This window comes from Arachis ipaensis, chromosome B7 (assembly GCF_059453495.1).
Source record: "Arachis ipaensis isolate K30076 ecotype BB chromosome B7, ASM5945349v1, whole genome shotgun sequence".
Taxonomy (NCBI): domain Eukaryota; kingdom Viridiplantae; phylum Streptophyta; class Magnoliopsida; order Fabales; family Fabaceae; genus Arachis; species Arachis ipaensis.
The window spans coordinates 7183666-7202728 of NC_142442.1; the positions used below are offsets into that span (position 1 = coordinate 7183666).

The following is a 19063-nucleotide window of genomic DNA, read 5'->3' on the forward strand; positions in this document are numbered from 1 at the left end:
CTGAGGAGGATAAGGAACATCATGGTTTGGAGATGTTTGCAGCTGGTTTTGATAGGGCTGTGGAGCAGGCGAAGTTCTTGTTGCCTGATTGTGATCTGTCAAGAATGGATCCCTGCAAGGTCATTGTTGGAGGTGAGTTGGTTGAGGATGATGACAAGGTCGAGGGGGAAGGGGAAAATCCTGCCTCGTAGTGAAAAGTTTGACTTATATATATGTAATTTTGTGTTAGGTCAGTGTTGCCTTTCTGAAGGCTGACTTTGTTACCTTTTTTGTGAATGTTTTGATTGAAAACTTGTTCCTCGGTCAGAGGTGTGGATATTTCTTGTTCTGGTATAAGTATTATGCTTATTATTGTATATTGGTGCATTTGTGTAGATCTTTAGATAGATTGCGTTTGCTGATTTGAGTGGTTTAGATATTGGGTTGTTATACCCGCATTTTATCTTTGATGAGCTTTTCTTATCGAAAATGTGACGTTAGGATTTTGATAAAGTAGTGTAAATAGGAATAGAATCATAGTATTAATATATTTGGAAAGTGCGGGGTGGTGTGCCTCATTAAAACCTCTCCAGCAAAACCCTCCTTAGGGAAAAAATCTGGTAGTAGGAAAAAGAGTGCAGCACTGTGTCCGACTTATACATTAGCTGAAATATAATTTCAGAGACGATATGTTCCATGTGTTTGGTAGGATAGTTCCATCGAGCTTTTGTATTTTGTAAGCCCCCTTACCGACGACTTTGTATACTTTGAATGGTCCTTCCCAATTTGCACTTAACTTGCCATGTCCGTGCGGCTTTCGTATGTCTTCGACCTTTCTAAGTATGAGATCGCCTTCTGAAAATGTCCTTGGTTTGATTTTCCTGTTGTATTTCCGAGCTATAGCTCGTTTTGTTGCTAGCTGTTGTAGTGTTGATTTGTTGTGGTCTTCCTCCATCAGGTCAAGCTTGGTTTTCCTTCTTTCTATGTTGTCAGTTTCGTTTGTGTTTACAGTTCTGTTACTTTGTAAAGATACTTCGATTGGTATCATAGCGTCGCTCCCGTACACCAATCTGAACGGGGTTTCCTTTGTTGAAGACTGTTCCGTGGTGTTGTAGCTCCAAATTACTTCTGGGATGAGTTCGGCCCATTCGCCTTTAGAGTCTTCCAGTTTTTTCCTAAGGCCCTGCAAAATTATCTTGTTGGCAGCCTCTGCTAGACCGTTAGTTTGTGGGTGTTCGACTGAGGTAAATTGTTGGTTTATTTTGAAATTTTGTAAAAAGTTTGTGAATCGTTGATCTATAAATTGTCTTCGATTATCGGTGATGATGGATTGAGGTATACCAAAGCGACACAGTATATTTTTCCATATGAAAGAAATCATTTTTTCAGAAGTGATTTTTGCTAATGGTATAGCCTCTATCCATTTGGTAAAGTAATCTATGGCGACAATTAAAAATTTGACCTGGCCTGGAGCTGGAGGGAATGGTCCAAGGATGTCTAGTTCCCATTTGTTGAATGGCCAGCACACCTCGGATGTATGTAGCTGCTCGGCTGGGTTGTGGATGATTGGTGCATGGCGTTGGCATTGATCACAGTGGGTCACTTTACGCATACAATCTTGTTTTAACGTCGGCCAATAGTAACCGGCTCGGAGGATTTTCGCGGCTAAGCTTCTGCCGCCAATGTGAGTGCCACAAACTCCTTCGTGGACCTCGTCCATGGCCAATTTTGCTTCGGCCGTGCTTATGCATCGAAGGAGTGGCCTTGTGAACCCTCTCTTGTATAGCTCGGTCCCTAGCATCGTGTAAAAGCTCGCCTGTCTTTTGAATTTCTTTGCGTCTTGAATGTTGTCGGGCACTATTCCTGTTTTCAGATAGTTTATTATTGGTGATCTCCAGTCGTTTTCCTGTGAAACACTTGCAATCGTTGTTAAAGTGACACTGGGTTCGTCCAGGGTTAGTTGTGACAGCACGGGGCTGTTGTGTTGGCTTCTTGTTGTTGCCAATTTGGAGAGGAGATCTGCTCTGTTGTTTTGTTCTCTTGGTATATGAAGGATATCGAATCTATCAAATCTTCTGATGAGGTTGTTAACCATTGCATTGTATTTCTCAAGAAGGGGATCTTTTACCTGAAAATTACCTGTTACCTGTTGCACTACTAAGAGTGAGTCGCATTTGACGTTTATCTTTGTTACTCCCATGGTTTGTGCTAGGCGTAGTCCTGCTATTAAAGCTTCGTATTCTGCCTGGTTATTACTTGCGTGGAAGGTGAATTGTAGTGATTGTTTGAGTTGTATTCCCTGGCTGTTCTCGAGGAGTATCCCTGCTCCGGAGCCTTTGCTGTTTGAGGCCCCGTCGACGTATAGCGTCCATGGGTCTTTCTGAGGCGATGGATCTTCTTGTGTCAGTTCGGCGACGAAGTCGACTAACGCTTGTGATTTGATAGCGCCCCTGGACTGGTATTGGATGTCATATTCTGATAGTTCGATGGACCACTTGATTAGCCTTCCTGCCAGCTCGGGCCTCGTCAGTATCTGTCTTAGGGGTTGTTCTGTTCTGACTATGATGGTGTGGCTTTGAAAGTAGTGTCGTAGTCGTCTGGCTGTTATAACAAGTGCTAAGGCTAATCTTTCTAGCTTTGGATAGCGGGACTCGGCACCTTGAAGTGTTTTGCTGACGAAGTATACCGGGTGCTGTTGTTTGTCTATTTTTGTTACCAAAACGGAGCTGATAGCATGGTTAGTAATTGATAAGTACAAATATAATGGTTTACCTGTTTCTGGCGTTCGGAGGATTGGAGGTGTTGTGAGTAGTGTTTTGAGTTCTATGAAGGCTATTTCACATTCTTCGGACCAGTAGAATTGTTCTTGTTTTCTCAGCTTTTTGAAGAAGTGATGTGATTGTTGCGCTATACATGGTAGGAATCTTGCCAGTGCCGCGAGTCGGCCGGTCAATTGATGCACTTCCTTTATTGTCCTCGGACTTCGCATATTGAGAATGGCTTGACATTTTTCTGGGTTTGCTTCTATACCCCGGCACGTGAGCATGAAGCCGAGGAATTTTCCACTTTGTACTCCAAAAGCACATTTCTCCGGGTTGAGCTTCATATTATATCTTCGAAGTTGTTGGAAGATCTCTGTTAAGTCGTCGGCGTGGTTTGACGTTTGTATTGATTTTGCCACCATGTCGTCAACATAGACTTCTATGTTTCGTTCGATTTGTTTTGAGAAGATCTTATCCATGAGGCGTTGGTAAGTGGCGCCTGCGTTTTTGAGTCCGAATGGCATGACCTTGTAGCAAAAGTTACCGTTGTCAGTGATGAAGGCGGTTTTATCTTGATCTCCTTCATGCATTAGGATTTGGCTGTAACCGGAGTAAGCGTCCATAAAGCTTAAGCATTGGAAGCCGGAGGAATTGTCCACGAGTTTGTCGATGCACGGGAGGGGGTATGCGTCCTTTGGGCAGGCTTTATTGAGGTCTGTATAGTCGACACACATCCTCCATTTGCCATTATTTTTCTTTACCATCACGACATTGGCCAACCACGTTGAGTACCTGAGTTCCTTGATGAACCCGGCGGATAATAATTTCTGGGTTTCCTCCAAGGAGGCTATCCTTTTGTCAGTTCCTAGGTGTCTCTTCTTTTGGGCTATAGGTCGGATTGACAGGTTGATTGCAAGTTTGTGGCAGATAACGTTCGGGTCTATTTCGGGCATATCTGCTGGAGTCCAGGCGAATAAGTCGATGTTTTGTCTTAGGAGTTCCACCAGTCGAGTTCATTCTGCCTCCTTTAGTGCGTTTCCGAGGTATGTGTATCTGTTTTTGTTGCTTGCCAATTGTATTTTGGTGAGGTCATCAAGGGGCATAGGCCGTTCCTGGTTATTTGTTCTTGGGTCCAAGTCTGCCAGGGGAGGTAGCTGGTCCGAGTTATACACCGCTTGGACATATTGCTGGTCGAGGTGTTTTGGTTGTTCGTTTTTTAAACTGTCATTATAGCATTGTCTGGCCTCCTTCTGGTCTCCATGGATTGTCACCACCTTATTGTCCTGTGAAATAAACTTGACACACAAATGTACAGTGGAAACAACAGCGTTGAACGCATTCAACGATGACCTGCCTAAAATAATGTTATACGGACTTTTGCAATCTACTACCAGGTATTGTATTTCTAAAGTTTTGCTGTTGGGGTAATCCCCAAAAGTAGTTTTTAACCAAATGTAACCTCGGACAGAGACTCGCTCACCTGAGAAACCTACCAGTTCTCCGGATGATGGTTGTAGGAGTTTGTCACATAAGTTCATTTTCTGGAACGTTGAGTAGAACAATACATCGGCACTGCTCCCTGGGTCCATGGGGATCTTTTTGACCAAGGGCTCTCCGACTTGTGCAGTGATGACCACAGGGTCATCTAGGTTTCGATCGGCAGCCTTGTAATCGTCGGGGCTGAATGATATGCCAGGTTTGTCCGAGTTGTTCGGCCGAGGTATTGTTGATTCTGTCATAGTCATCATGGCTAGGTATGACCTCTTTCGTGCCGAGCTCGTACATCCTCCACCTGCAAAACCACCAGAAATACAATTTATTATTCGGCGGGGTGGGTTGTTATCATTGTCTACCTTTTGCCCTTTGTCTCGGGGGTTGTCGATTATTTTTTGTTGGTGTCCGAGGCCTTCAGTGTTTTTTCTTTGGCTTCGCGAGCCGATGTATTTGTCCAGCAATCCCTGGCGTGCTAATTTTTTGAGCACGTCCTTCGCTATCACACAATCATCCGTTGTATGGCCGTACTTTTGATGGAAAGCACAGTATTTGGATTTGTCTACGTGTCTCTGGTCCTGGTAGGTGCCGGCTCTGCTTGGTGGTTTGATGAGCTTAGAGTGTAGTATATCTTTCACTATGTCCTCTCTTTTTGTATTAAAGGGAGTATATGTGTCGAACTTGGGTGTTAGTCTGAATGGCCTTTGGTCTGTCCTGCTGGTTGGATGTCTGCTCCGTCTGTCTTCTTCTCTGTTTTGTGTGGGTTTTTCCGCCCTCCTGAGTGCTCGGAATTCTTCCACCTCGATTTGGGTCGTTGCCTTTTCTCGGAATTCGGCCAGGGTTTTAAGCTTTGCTATGACGATGGACTCTTAGAATTTCCCAGGGCGGAGGCCACTTTTTAGGGCGTGGAGATGGACTTCGGGGTTCAGGTTGGGTATCTCATTAGTTGCTTCTGCGAATCTGGTCATGTAGTCTTTTAGACTTTCGCTTGGTCCCTGTTTGATTGTGCTCAGGTAGTCTAAGTTATGGACATAGATTTTTGAGGCAGCGAAATGATTGACGAACTGATCGGCCAACTCGTCAAAACTTGAGATGGAGCCTTCGGGTAAGTTGGAAAACCAGATGAGTGCAGCTCCGTCTAAGAAGGTCGGGAAGGTTCGGCATAGGATAGGGTCGGATTCTTTATTCATGAACATCATAGTGTAGAATTTGGTTACATGGACATTCGGGTCTCCTATTCCGTGGTAAGGTTTTAGGGTTGATGGTAGTGTGAGGTTCTCGGGCATTTTGAAGTTCATAACTGATTTTGTGAAGGGGTTGGTTCTTTTGACTATGGTTTTTGTCGCTTTGGGAGTAGTTTGCTTAGTTTCGGAGGAGTGCTCATTGTTGTCCTCCTTTTGTTCGGCATTTTTGCGTTCGCCTTTCGCGTGATCGTGCTTCATCTGCCGCAGGAGCTCGGCCATCCTCTGGTTCTCGGCCCTGAGGGCCTCATTGATTGCCAACATCTCCGGTGGATTGGCATCGGAAGGAGCGTGGTTGTATTCGTCTGCCATTGTTTGTGTCCTGCAAAACAGAGGAGATAAAAAATGCACAGGGCAAAGAAAAAATGGGGTTAAGTAAATCGTACCCCACGGTGGGCGCCAAATGTTCCTGTGTGAGAGTCGACTCCGAGGTATAGCATGTTCTGATAACACACAGACTGGCTTTCTTTGGAGTGGAGGGGGAGGAACGTCGTCTTCTATTGGAGGGGCGGCATTGGGTACCTGAAAAGGGACTCCGACGCTCAAGTAAGTGTAAGTATGAAAGAGTTCAAAGAAAAACTAAAGTGAGTAGCGTACCTACAACTTGAGTATGTAACTCGTATATATTGGAATTTGTTGAGGGTGATTATGCGAATTTGTTGGATTGGATGAGGTCTCCATCCGTTATGTCCTCTATTTCCGGAGTTGAGGAGAGATTTGGGGAGGGTTTTATACGTTAGTTCAGTTCTGAGTTTGTTGTTGTTTGTTTTTATTCTTCTCTAATGGATCAATTGATATGTCTCAAAACATATTTTAAGGTAGGGGCTACGCCGTCTTTGGTGAAAATACTAAATAGACATGGAACAAATTGGATATATATTTGCTCCAAAATAAAATATGATAAATCAAATAAAATTTTCTTTTATAAACTACTTTTACACTTTTTGCCTTTTTGGGTCCACCTCCACATGCCTTGCCTTGTTGGTATCATAGAATAGTATAATATACATCCCTGCGTGTAAATCGTGTTTTGATATCTTCTTCCTTTTGTGCGAAGTTGTTTAAGATAAGCGGCGGAGCTACATACATAGAAAGGAGGGCGATGGCCCCTAATTTTAATTTTTTACATGTAAATTATATATAAATTTTAATTTAGTCTTTTTTTAAAAATTTTATTTTAGTCTTATTTTATTGTGTAAATATTTTTGATTCCCCTCTAATATTTTATCTGGCTCCGCTCCTGTTTAAAATTATTGCCAATTTTTATTTTATATTTCATTTTTACCATTATTTGGGTGGAATGCATATAATTGCAAAAAGATCCTTCAAATAAATTGATGAAGAATCACATAATGACTCTATGATTAATAGCACCACAAATTTATCGCCCTTATTAATTTGCGTTGGTGTATATCATTTTTGGCCATATTTAACTAATTTTAAACCATAAATATTAAATTTTTAATATAAATTTTAAATCTTAAATTTTAATAGTATAAAAATTAAGATGCTATTTAAAATATGAACTAATATTAATTAAAAAAAATTGGCCATAATATTTCTCTTCGATAAATTTAAGCACGATTATCGCTTTTTGCATGAAACTCTCGGCTCCCATAATACTCTCGACACAAATGACTCATCTAATATTGTGATTAGGAGGCATAACATTTTTGTAGTTCAAATAATACATACTTTAATAATATATATATTAAGTATGGATTGTGCTTGACTAATAAAATGAACTTTAAAAAACTAATTAAACAAAGAAAAGAAAAGAAAATCTTAAGTTAAGTTCATATTATTCTTCACATCTTTGGCCTCTATATGTACCTTTCATATATGCGAACTGTTTTTTAAAGCAATAATCTTCTTCTTCGGTTCTTATCTTTTATTCGTTTTCTCTTTTTCTTTTTGGTATCAAAATTAAAACTACGAAGTAACAAAGTAACCAAACCAATATGAAGTAAAGAACTATTTATCATCATCAATTCAGTGCCGTTAATCATTGCTATTAATCATGCCATACATTTAATTTGTAAAAAAAAATTAGAATTCTCGTGATATTGTTTTATAAAAATAAATATCTATATATTATGATATAAAATTTTAAAAATTAAAGAAATAAATCAAAATATGAAAAATATCTAAAAATATATGGATTAATATTTAAAAACATCTAAAATAATAATATCTATGAAAAATATCTAGAAATGATAATGTATGTCAACTCAAAACACTTATAAATAAACTATCATCGTAAGGAGGCCACTCAGATAAAGACGCCTAAAACGTCTTTTTTTAAAGATGTTCTTATATTGTGTTTTAATTGGTTTCTGTATAATTTATTCGGTGTTCCTCATCACATATTATTAAATTTCTCAAAAGATTTTCTTTTCAAAAATAATAAAAAACATTTAATTTAGACTAAAACAAAAAAGGTAATAAATTAACTATTAGATTTTTTTTAAAGATTATTTACATAAAAAAATATATCTCACACACACACACACATATATATATATATATATATATAAAACAAGCTCTTAAAATTTTTATAAATAAAAAATTAATTAATTTATATTTGTACAATATATAAAATAATTACTATATTATTATATTATATATTAAGATTCACTAATTTAATTTTTTTTTATTTTTAATATAAGCATTAGAAATAAATAAAATTTTTATAACTAAATGTAGTGTAACAAAATATATATAATATTAATTAGTTCTTAAAAAATTCTAAAAAAATAGCTTCTTTTATTTTAGTAAAATAACTATTTATTAAAGTAGACAAATTAATTATTTTCTTTTCATATACAGTTTTTTTAAGACATAAAAGTAATTAATTAGGACATTGGTTAAGATAATTAAAGTCACTATTTCATTAAAATTTTAATTTAAAGAAAAATCCTAGTTAATTTTGGTATAGAAATTTTGATTTTGAAAACATTGATAAAAATTATGTTGAATTTTGATTTATTTGATTCTCATTAAAATTAATTACTACATAAGTTAAAGTTCTGTTTTGAAGTTATATTCGAGCTTTAATCTGATTTTTAAAGTTTCAATTTACTTAGTTTGATTTTTTAACTTAGGTATCCGTGACTCATATTAGGGTTTTAAGTGTTTAGTTGAAAAAAAATAAGGTAAAAAAAATTTCAATTGTCACATCAAACAGTTGCTAGAATGTATAATGTAACAGTCGTTAGTCCATCTCAGCATGTCGTTAACGATTTTGTGAGACAGTGACAAAAATAAGATTAGGAACCAATGTGAGTCATAACTATTAAGTTGGGAGACTAAATTGAGTAAATCAAAATTTTTGAAATTAGATTGAAACATAGTTGTTAGAACCGAACCAGTGATCGAACCGATCAAACTACTGGTTCACTGGTTTATTGGTTTAATCGATAAATTACTGGTTGAACCGATAAAATCGGTCTCACGTAAATATAAAATATAAAATAGTTAAAAACTTAAAATTAAAATTTGAAATACATATCTTCACTAACATTTTATGAATAATCAAGTCTCAACTTCTAAAAATAACTAATATAAAAAAAATCATAAAATTTTAATACTACAATAGTATCTTATTTTGGCACAATAAAAAAATAATTAATTCACAAAGCCTATCATCTAACTATAATATCAGTAGATTTTAACACTAACATCAAAACAAATAACCTTAATCACAATACTAGCAATAAAATAGATCAAGTAAATTAATAAAATTTTAGTAAAATTTATATTTATATTAATAATGGTATATAATTAAAATATAATTAATTTTAAAAATAAAAAAACAAAAATTAAATTAAATTAGATCTTTATATATACTATATAATTAGTATTTATCAAATATAATACTTAGAAGTGTAATGGCTAAGTGGCAAGTAGAGGTTGCTTTTGTTCCAAGGTTTTTGGTTCGAGACCTTGTGGAGACATTTTAAAAAATTTTTCAAGCAGAGACCGGTTCATACCGGTTTATTCCTTAAACGGTCCAAGGAGTAAACCGAACCGAACTAGCTAGTTCGGTTCTAGTTCGGTTCACTAGTTTTTCGGTCGAACTAGCTGATTCAGTTCGATTTTTACAACTATGGATTCAAATACGAACATAATTTCAGAAACCAATAAGTATTATCTCTTTGTTGACAATTAAGTTGTTTTAATGGTAATTAAGATCTAATAATGGCTTATAATAAAAGAAGTATTCTTTTGCAACAATGAACCTATAGTAGTAGTTAGGGGTGTTCATAGATTATATCATATCCATATAAATCCACAGTATTTATCCGTATCTGATCTGTAATTTGAGGATATGATCTGATCTGTAAGATGATCGGATTGGATCGAATCGGATCCATACTCTAATAAGATAGAAGTAAATATGTTTACAAAAGTAAACAAAAAGAATTATTGACTTTTTTTATAAAAATAATTTTTTTAATATTTTTTTATTTTATGGATATATTTGATATCTGATCCAAACATAAAAAGTGCGAATATCGAATTTGATCTAATGAGTTTAGTGCGGATTGGATCGAAATTTTATCCCATCTGTAAACAGCCCTAGCAATAATAACTAAAAAATTATAATGATTATATTTTTAACTAAGAGGAAGTGCCAAAAAAAAAGTACTAAATACAAGAACATTTAATCAAATATTAAAAAAAAAATTTTACTTTAAAACAGTTGGACTTTTTTTGCTAATAATAATAATAATAATAATAATAATAATAATAATATGATAATTGTTTTATATATCACACAAATATAAACATTTTTTTTATGATCTTAAGAAAGGTTTTGTAAGTCCCTAACCTTGTTATCAATTTTTGTAGTGTTAGCCCTTATATTATCAATTTGATTCATATATAATTCGGATGATAAATTATTTGGTGACGTGCTTCCTTTTTTTACTGTGATATATTATTATTATTATTATTATTATTATTATTATTATTATTATTATTATTATTATTATTATGTACATTAAAAAATAACAGGCCAAATTATTGCCATAACATAATAGAAGTATGGAAGTTTATCATTCTTCTCGATCTAATGAAGGAAACAAAATTCTTTTCAATAGTTTATTTAACGTTTAGTAGAATAAAAATAAATTTTATTAGAATAAATTTTAGTACGAGTTTAATATTTTTATTCTTCATAAAATATTTATAGAATTACTCGTAGATAAATTTTGAAAAAAAAACATGATTTTTAATTTTATTTTTAAATAAAATTTATTTTTAATTTTAAAATAAATTTTAATTTTATTTTTTAATAATATTAATTTTTTACCGTATATAATTATTCAATTATTTTTTAATCATATATAAATAAATTACTCTTAATAAGACTTTTTGTGTTATTCAATTATCTTTTTAAAAAATAATTAATTATTAAAATAATTAAAATTTTCACAACAAAAATAATAAAAAAAATTATGAACGAAAAAATTAACTATCCTGATAATTTTTTTATTCATATTTTAATTATAAACATAAATATAATTTAATTATATTATTTATGAAATGTGACTATAGATGTAGATAAAATTTAGTTATATTACTTATATATAGTTTCATTGTATTTATTGCTTATAAAGTTAGATTATAATTATGACAATAGAATTGTTCTTATATTTTTATATGTGTGACTAATTGGTGGTGTTAAAACATTACTCTTAATTATAAATAAAGTTTATAATTTAAAAAATTAAAGACTCAATTAAAAAGATACAAAAAAAATGATGTTAAAATATTCCAACTCTTTAAAATAAAAATATTTGAAATTCAATTAAAAATTATTTAAAATTTAAACTCAATAAAAATTTATATTCAATGTGTTTTGTATTAAATATATTTAATAACCTATTATATCATATTGGTTGAAATTAGTTTTTATAATGTTAATTTTTTAAAAACACTTTATTAAAAAAAATAATCTTTTCAGAATTTTTTAAAAACTAATTAATATTATATATATTTTGTTACATTACATCTTGTTATAAAAAATTTATTTATTTCTAATGCTTATATTAAAAATAATAACAAAATTTAAATTAGTAAATTTTAATCTATAATATAATAATAATATAGTAATTATTTTATATATTAGTACGAATAAAAATTAATTATTTTTTTATTTATAAAAATTTTAAGAGCTTGTTTTATATATATATATATTGATAAATGTGATATTTTTTTATGTAAATAATCTTTTAAAAAAAATCTAATAGTTAATCTATTACTTTTTTGTTTTAGTCTAAATTAAATGTCTTTTATTATTTTTGGAAAGAAAATCTTTTGAGAAATTTAATAATATGTGATGAGGAACACCAAATAAATTATACAGAAACCAATTAAAACACAATATAAAAACATCTTTAAAAAAAGATATTTTAGACGTCTTTATCTGAGTGGCCTCCTCATCGTAATACTCATTTTAATCAACTGAGAAATACATTAAATTTCAAATATCTTTATATTTTCTTCTTAATTAGTTATTAATAATATAACTAGCAATTTTTTCTAATCATTCATTTAAATTATTTTTCATTTTTACTATAACATTATTTAAAATCATAATACACAAAACAAAACGAATTTCAAACTATTTTATAAAACTAACAATTGTCAAGTATGCAATAAGTAAGTACAAACAATTTTCATTATTCTCTCATTAACATCACACCATAAATCAGAAGTTCTAATCTCATAATAGATAAAGAGGAATGCTAGGGCCAACAACTTTTGTGATTTATAGCCATCAAATAGTCATTAATGATGATTTTAATGGTATGAGATTGATGTGAGATTTCATCCAATGACTCACTTTTCTTTGCTGGTTACATGCTGGCTAGAATTTAACAAAGTTGCTGGCTCTCTAGACTTTTTCATAGATAAATACATTGATATATAAAGATCCACACACATATCTAAAACGAAAAATAATTTATTAGCACAAGCTAAGCAACACCATACCAACATGACAAATTGACATGCACGTGCGAGCATGTGCTACCACACGGAATTATTTGATTCTCTATAAAATGAGTTGTTATATATCTCGGTAAATAAATCACAGAATTTCACCTACATCACTTGTAGTTGGAATTGTAGTGAGAATAGCTGTGAGAAGATCAAGGTAGAGTGGAAACTGAGCGAAGGCATAGAAAGCGACGGGTATGGAAGTGGCAGCGTATAAAGGGAACAGGATTGACTTGTATTTATGGTTAACAAGAAAGAAATGGCCAGAGCAGAACGACACAAACATGGTTATGATGGAAACAAACAGAGAACTCAGCCCTGCAAGCAGTTTCAGTGGCAAACTCCTTCGAAAATCCTTCGCCACCTTTCTTGAGGTCAGGATGGAAAGGAACATTATGAGTCCAGTGACGGAGAAACACAGTCCAACCAGAGAAGCCATGGCGAATACCTCGAACGCCGGTTGTCCCTCTAGTGGTGCCTGGCCGTTGTCATAGCCTCCGGGGACATTACTAGCTGTGGCAAAGGAAACACCGGCCACCAGAGCTGCCACCACAGAGCAAGATTCCGATGTATCCTTCAGCCACTGACTAGCCTCTTGGATGAGCACCTCGTGTGATTTATTGAAGATTTGAGCTGCCGTTTTTGAATCCTTGTTGCTTCTGAAGTGGCAATGCGTTGGCACAATTGTCTTTATATACTGTAACCATCGTATAATAAAAAATTATTAAATAACTAAATTGAGTAAATTAAACACTATTTTGGGTCCTAATAATATATACAAGAAAAAGTCTAGCACTTTTACTAAAATCTGGTTGGCACTTAATCATCAAAAGAAAATTGAGTAATCTCATGTCATTAAAATACTCATTATAAATACCTCATACCACTTGATATCCCACATCATTTGTAAAGCAGAGCCAGCTATTTGCCAAGACTTGTCTCCTTTTAAACCCTCAGCTGCCAAGTGCAACAACGTGTTTTCATCATCATCCACTCCAATAACTAAGTTATTCCAAACTTGTATTTTTGTTGTCTTTTTTAGTTTCAGAACAACTTCGGGTTGCCTATTTTTCACCGCCACAAGCAACACATTTTGATTCTTTGCATTGGTGCTATGGATAGCACTCGGTATCTTTTCTCTAATTTTGGTCACCAATTCAATGATACCGTTCTTCGCTGCTAACAAATATGGTGTCTCCTTTTCGCTGTCATTGTCATCACTTGTATCTTCTGTAGTGTGATCTGCAACTGCAATTGCGGCTGCAATATTTCTTTTACAATCGGTTCTACCGCAGCCACATTTCATCAATAATTGTGGCAGCATTGGCTTCATAATTCTTTCACAATCTTCTACATTCTTCACATTAGACACAACGCAATCACAACATTTTAAAATCAAGTCGCCAGATTTAGTTATTCCCTCCTTTGAGTCATCCTTTTGATCAGTTGGAGCTCTTGTTGTACCACTTGGACTTAAAAATGTATTTTTTTCCTGTTTGTTCGAACTTGAAGCAGCCTCTTTTAATCGGCGAATAGCTTTATAAAAGAGTTTATAAATTGAGAGACTCAATCCTTTAACAATATTTTAAACGCGAAAAAGACTACGAATAAATATTATTTTTCATTTAAAGTTTAATCTCTAGCAAGTATTTTGACATTCAAGGATGAAGTCACAACTTGGTTAACATACGTAATCCAAATTAACTGTATGAGAAGGGGCCAGCAACTTTTGTGTTTTGTAATCAACACTTAACCATAAAAAAAAAAGTGAGTGATCTCCCACCATTGAATGTAATCTCACACCATTAAAAATATTATTGATGGTCAATTGATGGTTACAAAACACAAAAGTTGTTGCCCTCTAGCACTCTTCTAAATGTATTGTGCATCACACATGCATTAAACAATTAAATATTCATGTATGTATGAATGCTAGCATACCCGACTCTAAATCGTCATCATTGTACAGATCTTCAGTAAGGTCAAATCCCCAATTTGCATCATCCTTATAAGAGATAGAGCGATGAGGTTGATCTCCCCCCTTGCCGGTGAATGCGTCGTAAGCGTTTTCCCCCATGAGTTCAGTCAGGAGTATATCACACCATACGTGCTTCTGCTTTGTTCCTCTTACCTCCTTGAACCCTTAATTAATTAACAAATAGTAGATATGCATTATATTATGTAACAAGATCGGAACAAACGCTGTAATTAAATAACCATGTTGGAATATCAAAACATATATAAATAGATTATGCTATGTGCAGGCACGGATTCAGGAATTTAGTAGAGGAGGAGTTGAAAATTAAAATATTATATAATTAAATATAATATTATATATTTTTTAATATATAATCATAATTAATATTTTTTATTAAAAAAAAATAATAAATGTTTATTATATAAAAAATTTATGTTAGTTTTTATAATTTTTTTTATTTTAGATTTATTAAAATATAAAATTTTTTATTTTTTATTAACTTATTTTGTTGAGTATTATTGTGATAATAAATTATATTTTTATGTTTTATATCATAAAAAAATATACTATAAAATAATATAAATAAATTATTTTAATAATGTATTTAAAATATATTCATAAATAAAATATATAAAATATAATTATTTTAATTAATTTATTTAATATGTTATTAATATAATATCATGAAATAAATAAATAAATTTTAAAATAATTTACTTTCATAATTTTATGTGCGTATTATAATATATGAATTTTTTTAGTTATTATAAATATTAAAATATTTTTATATGATAATAGGTGTGAAAAATAAGAGAAAAAATATTTAAAAAGAGAAAAAAAATTTAAATGTTTAAAGATTTAGAAATTTATCTAATCGAAAAGTAATTGACAATAATATTTTTCTCGATTTAAGAATTATTATTTATTTTTGAGTTTAATAATTTAATTATTTGTCAAAGATAATTATTTACTCTATTTTTTAAATAAAATTATATAATATATAATAACTTTATATACCTAAAATAATTAACTTTGTTTAAAAAAGTTGGAAGGCCGAGGTCTATATTTGCCCCTATTTGGATTCGTCTCTAATTATGTATATATTAAAATTAGTTATTGAAATTAGTAATCAGTATAAAATATATACTAAGATATAAATACATATTAAAAATAAATTAAATCACATATATTTATACATAAATATATTGATAGCTGATTTTAATAATTAATTATTTGATTTACTAAAAATATTTTAGAGTCTCATTAGAGAGCCAATGAGGTATTTGTACAATGTGTACAATGGGCCATATGAATTAAAAAATGGACATCACCCATAACTCTTGACCTTTCGGATCTAGAGTTCTGATACCATCTCATGATACCACTCATTCCAAAAGTTTCAGCTGATGAAAAAAGATAACACTATTGGTTATATCTCTAATACTGAATTGGACATCCCTAAACCTCTATTATACATATTGTACAAATATTCCATTGACTCCTTATACTTTTTCAATATTTTTTTATATAAATCAAGAGAAAGTTGCATGGAGATTGAAACACGTACATACCGTGTACCAAACGGATAAGGAAAGAATGCACGTATACCGATTTGATGAATTCTAGGATGGTATTATAATTTGGTGGAAAAAATTGATCAATTCCAAGTTTTTCTAAGTACTTGGATGCGTTTTCTTCGTCATGTTCATCCCTTTGTGACTCGTTTCCCTCTACACGTAATTTAACCACAATGATATTAAGTACGGTATTTGAAAGAATAAATACTATATGAGTAATTAAAAGATAATAAAGATTGTCATTTGCTCTTTACTAGTGATAATAAAGAGAAAACAACTGAAAAAAAAAAAAAAAAACAAAACTCACATGCAATTTTTTGGGTGAAGTTAATAGTGAACGATCATTTAGAGATTGGTGAAAAATTTAGATGCAGTCGACTTCACGCGAAATTAATAACTAAGAGCCGTTAGATGATTTGACTAAATTTTCATCTAACGACTTTCAACTATCAACTTCACATGAAGTCAACTGCACTTGAGTTTTCACCTTATTAGAGATTTAATAAATTTAGTTAAATTATTATTTAATAATTTTTAATTATTAATTTTATATAAAAATAATTATATATAATTTTAAAAAATATATATTTTTATTTTTTTCAAAAAAAATTAAAAATAAAAATAAAAACACAAGAATATAAATATAAAATAAACACTCATATATAATTATTTTTATTTAAAATTAATAATTAAATAGTATTATTAAATAACAATTTTAAACAAAAACAAATACACGAGAATTTCTAACTAAAGATAAACCTTACCAATAATGCACTATCTAATTGGTATAGTTTCTCCTAAGTCGTAACCGATTTTGTACGACAAAATATGGCCCTCAAAATACAAATCTCACACCGATCATCCTACCTTTTTTCTTTGAGTTGTTAGATAATGGAGGCCATTTAATCTCGTCGTTGCATTTTTCCTTTTCCTTCTTAGCATCTACAGGTATAACTTTGGAAAGAGAAAAGGTGTTATAATATATAATAAAAAATAACGAAAAACGATAGAAAATAAGTTTAAAATAATCTAAAATTATTTATTGAAAAAAGTTAATGTGGACTAACATAATTTGTTGTTTTTAATCCGTACTTTTAGTCGTTAATTTCATTTTTTTTTTGGCCTATCAATTGAATAGCCTACACTTTTAAATATTATTTGGCCAAAAATAATAAATTTTGTTGATTTTTTATCATGTTGTATAGTTTTTAATTGCGATTGGAATAATTGGATAAAATTAAAAGTAATAAGTATATTATTATGCGTGACATTAAATAAAATAAGTTGTATGTAGTTGTTCTTATCTTACTCGAGAGTAAAAAATTAACTTACCGTGATAGAGCAGTTGCTTGCAGTGTGAAAGTTTGGTTGTACTTTGGAAGGCTGAGGGTCTTTTGGCAAGAAGATGGAGTGGAGTGCTTCCATTATGGGCATACCTAGTAAGGAAAGCATACTCATGGGCTAATATGAAAGCCAAATCTGTTGCAACGAAGGAAAAAAGAAGGAAACACATTAAAACATGAAATTGTCAATGAAAGAAATGTTCATCAGAAGTTATTGTTTTTTATTACCGAAACATTCTCTGTTGATGGCACAGTGAAGAATGCTCTCTCCTTTTCGTTCTTTTTTGTCTGTTTGGGAGCCGCGAGTCATGAGGATAAAAATATCAACATCGTTTTCCTTGATGAGTTTTCCGAGCACAAAAGAGAGGTAAGCAAAGCAGTGTTTGTGCCAGTTGAGTGCAGCTAGAAAGAAAGGCGTCTCCCCTTTCTTGTTCTCCAATCTCAACAAATGCTTCCTCTTCTCACTCTCCCCAATGACGCACCTTTTCAAAATATAATTATTCCCGTGTCTTCCCTTACCAGAGTCTAATTTTTTAGGAGAAATAGATTTACAAATAACAGTACCTGCATATGTTTGTAAAACCCCTTGATGCTGCAATGTGCAGAGCTGTGTCCCCATTTTTATTCTTCAATTCTAGGGCTTTCTTCTCTACTTCTATTCCTTCTTCATACTTGATTATTTCTTTCACCAGCTTCATCACTACTTCTTCATTGTCCAAGTCGACGGCCACGTGCAAGGCCGTGTTGCCGTCATCGTCGCTGATCCTTTGCGTGTGAGCCCCCGGAAATTTTTCGTACATCTCCGTAACCGTCTTCCAATTGCCTTCCAATGTCTCCCGAGCCAGTTTCTCAGCTCTATGATCATCAAGTGCTTTGCGAACACATGGGGCTTTTGCACCGCTACTCTCTCCTCCTTCCATGTTTCGAAACGCTGATGATTTCTTATATGTATATGTTTCTGCTACTTCTCTCCTACTTGCATGCATATATATATATATATATAGAGAGAGAGAAAGAGAGAGAGAGATCGATCATAGATCGAGCGCTTCATTGAATCAGATGCTTCCTTCCACTTTAACATGATGGCACGCCAAGAATAATTTAAACAAAAATACTAAAAGCAGATAATAAATTCTTATATATTTGTATATAAATATATTTATTATTTAATTTTTTTAATATATATTTTATATTCAACATATATTTTATATTATATTAAGTATATACTAAAATCAGTTATTAATAAAAAATATATATTAAAATATAAAATATACATTAAAAGAAATAAGTTAAATAATATATATAAATACATAGTGATTAATTTTAATAATTAATTTTAATATATGAATATTATTTTTATTTATATTAATAATTAATTTTATAGTTATTTTTAGTGTATATTTATAAAGGTGTCACTCACATAAAGATATTTAAAATAATTTTTTTTAAAATATTTTTTATCAATTAAAATTTAACACATGTAATCGATTAAACTATATTATTTTTGTCAAAATTAGACCGAAAAAATTGATTTGACTAAAAAATCAATAAATTAATCCTTAAATCAATCGAATTAATATTCGTTTTTATAGAAAATGACTACAATACTCTTATTATAAAAAATTGACTAAAATATTCTTATATATATAATAGGAATTTTTTAGTTATTTTTATAATAAAAATA

General features: G+C 31.8%; 1 protein-coding gene across 2 annotated transcripts; it reads right to left on the minus strand.

Moving 5' to 3' along the window:
* Positions 1 to 12144: 12144 nt before the first annotated feature.
* On the minus strand, positions 12145 to 18341 carry LOC107610163 (uncharacterized). 2 transcript variants are annotated; one of them, XM_016312255.3, is made up of 8 exons: positions 17944 to 18341; positions 17608 to 17861; positions 17369 to 17515; positions 16904 to 16990; positions 16031 to 16189; positions 14423 to 14623; positions 13359 to 14017; positions 12145 to 13178 (listed from the first exon to the last, which is right to left on the minus strand). In XM_016312255.3, the coding sequence occupies exons 1-8, from the start codon at positions 18297 to 18299 to the stop codon at positions 12573 to 12575; spliced, it is 2469 nt and encodes an 822-aa protein (XP_016167741.1). In that variant the 5' UTR covers positions 18300 to 18341; the 3' UTR covers positions 12145 to 12572. The 2 variants fall into 2 exon arrangements, with proteins under 2 accessions (XP_016167741.1, XP_020962840.1); XM_021107181.2 differs by having other exon boundaries at positions 16904 to 16978; positions 17944 to 18336.
* Positions 18342 to 19063: the final 722 nt, after the last annotated feature.

What these genes read in the sequence shown, in the direction of transcription:
- LOC107610163 (XM_016312255.3), bottom strand. Translation starts at nt 18,299, where the DNA reads ATGGAAGGAGGAGAGAGTAGCGGTGCAAAAGCCCCATGTGTTCGCAAA. An exon ending in CATCAACAGAGAATGTTTCG is followed by an intron (nt 17,516 to 17,607) that starts GTAATAAAAAAC and finishes TCGTTGCAACAG; the next exon opens with ATTTGGCTTTCATATTAGCC. An exon ending in TAACAACTCAAAGAAAAAAG is followed by an intron (nt 16,190 to 16,903) that starts GTAGGATGATCG and finishes AATTACGTGTAG; the next exon opens with AGGGAAACGAGTCACAAAGG.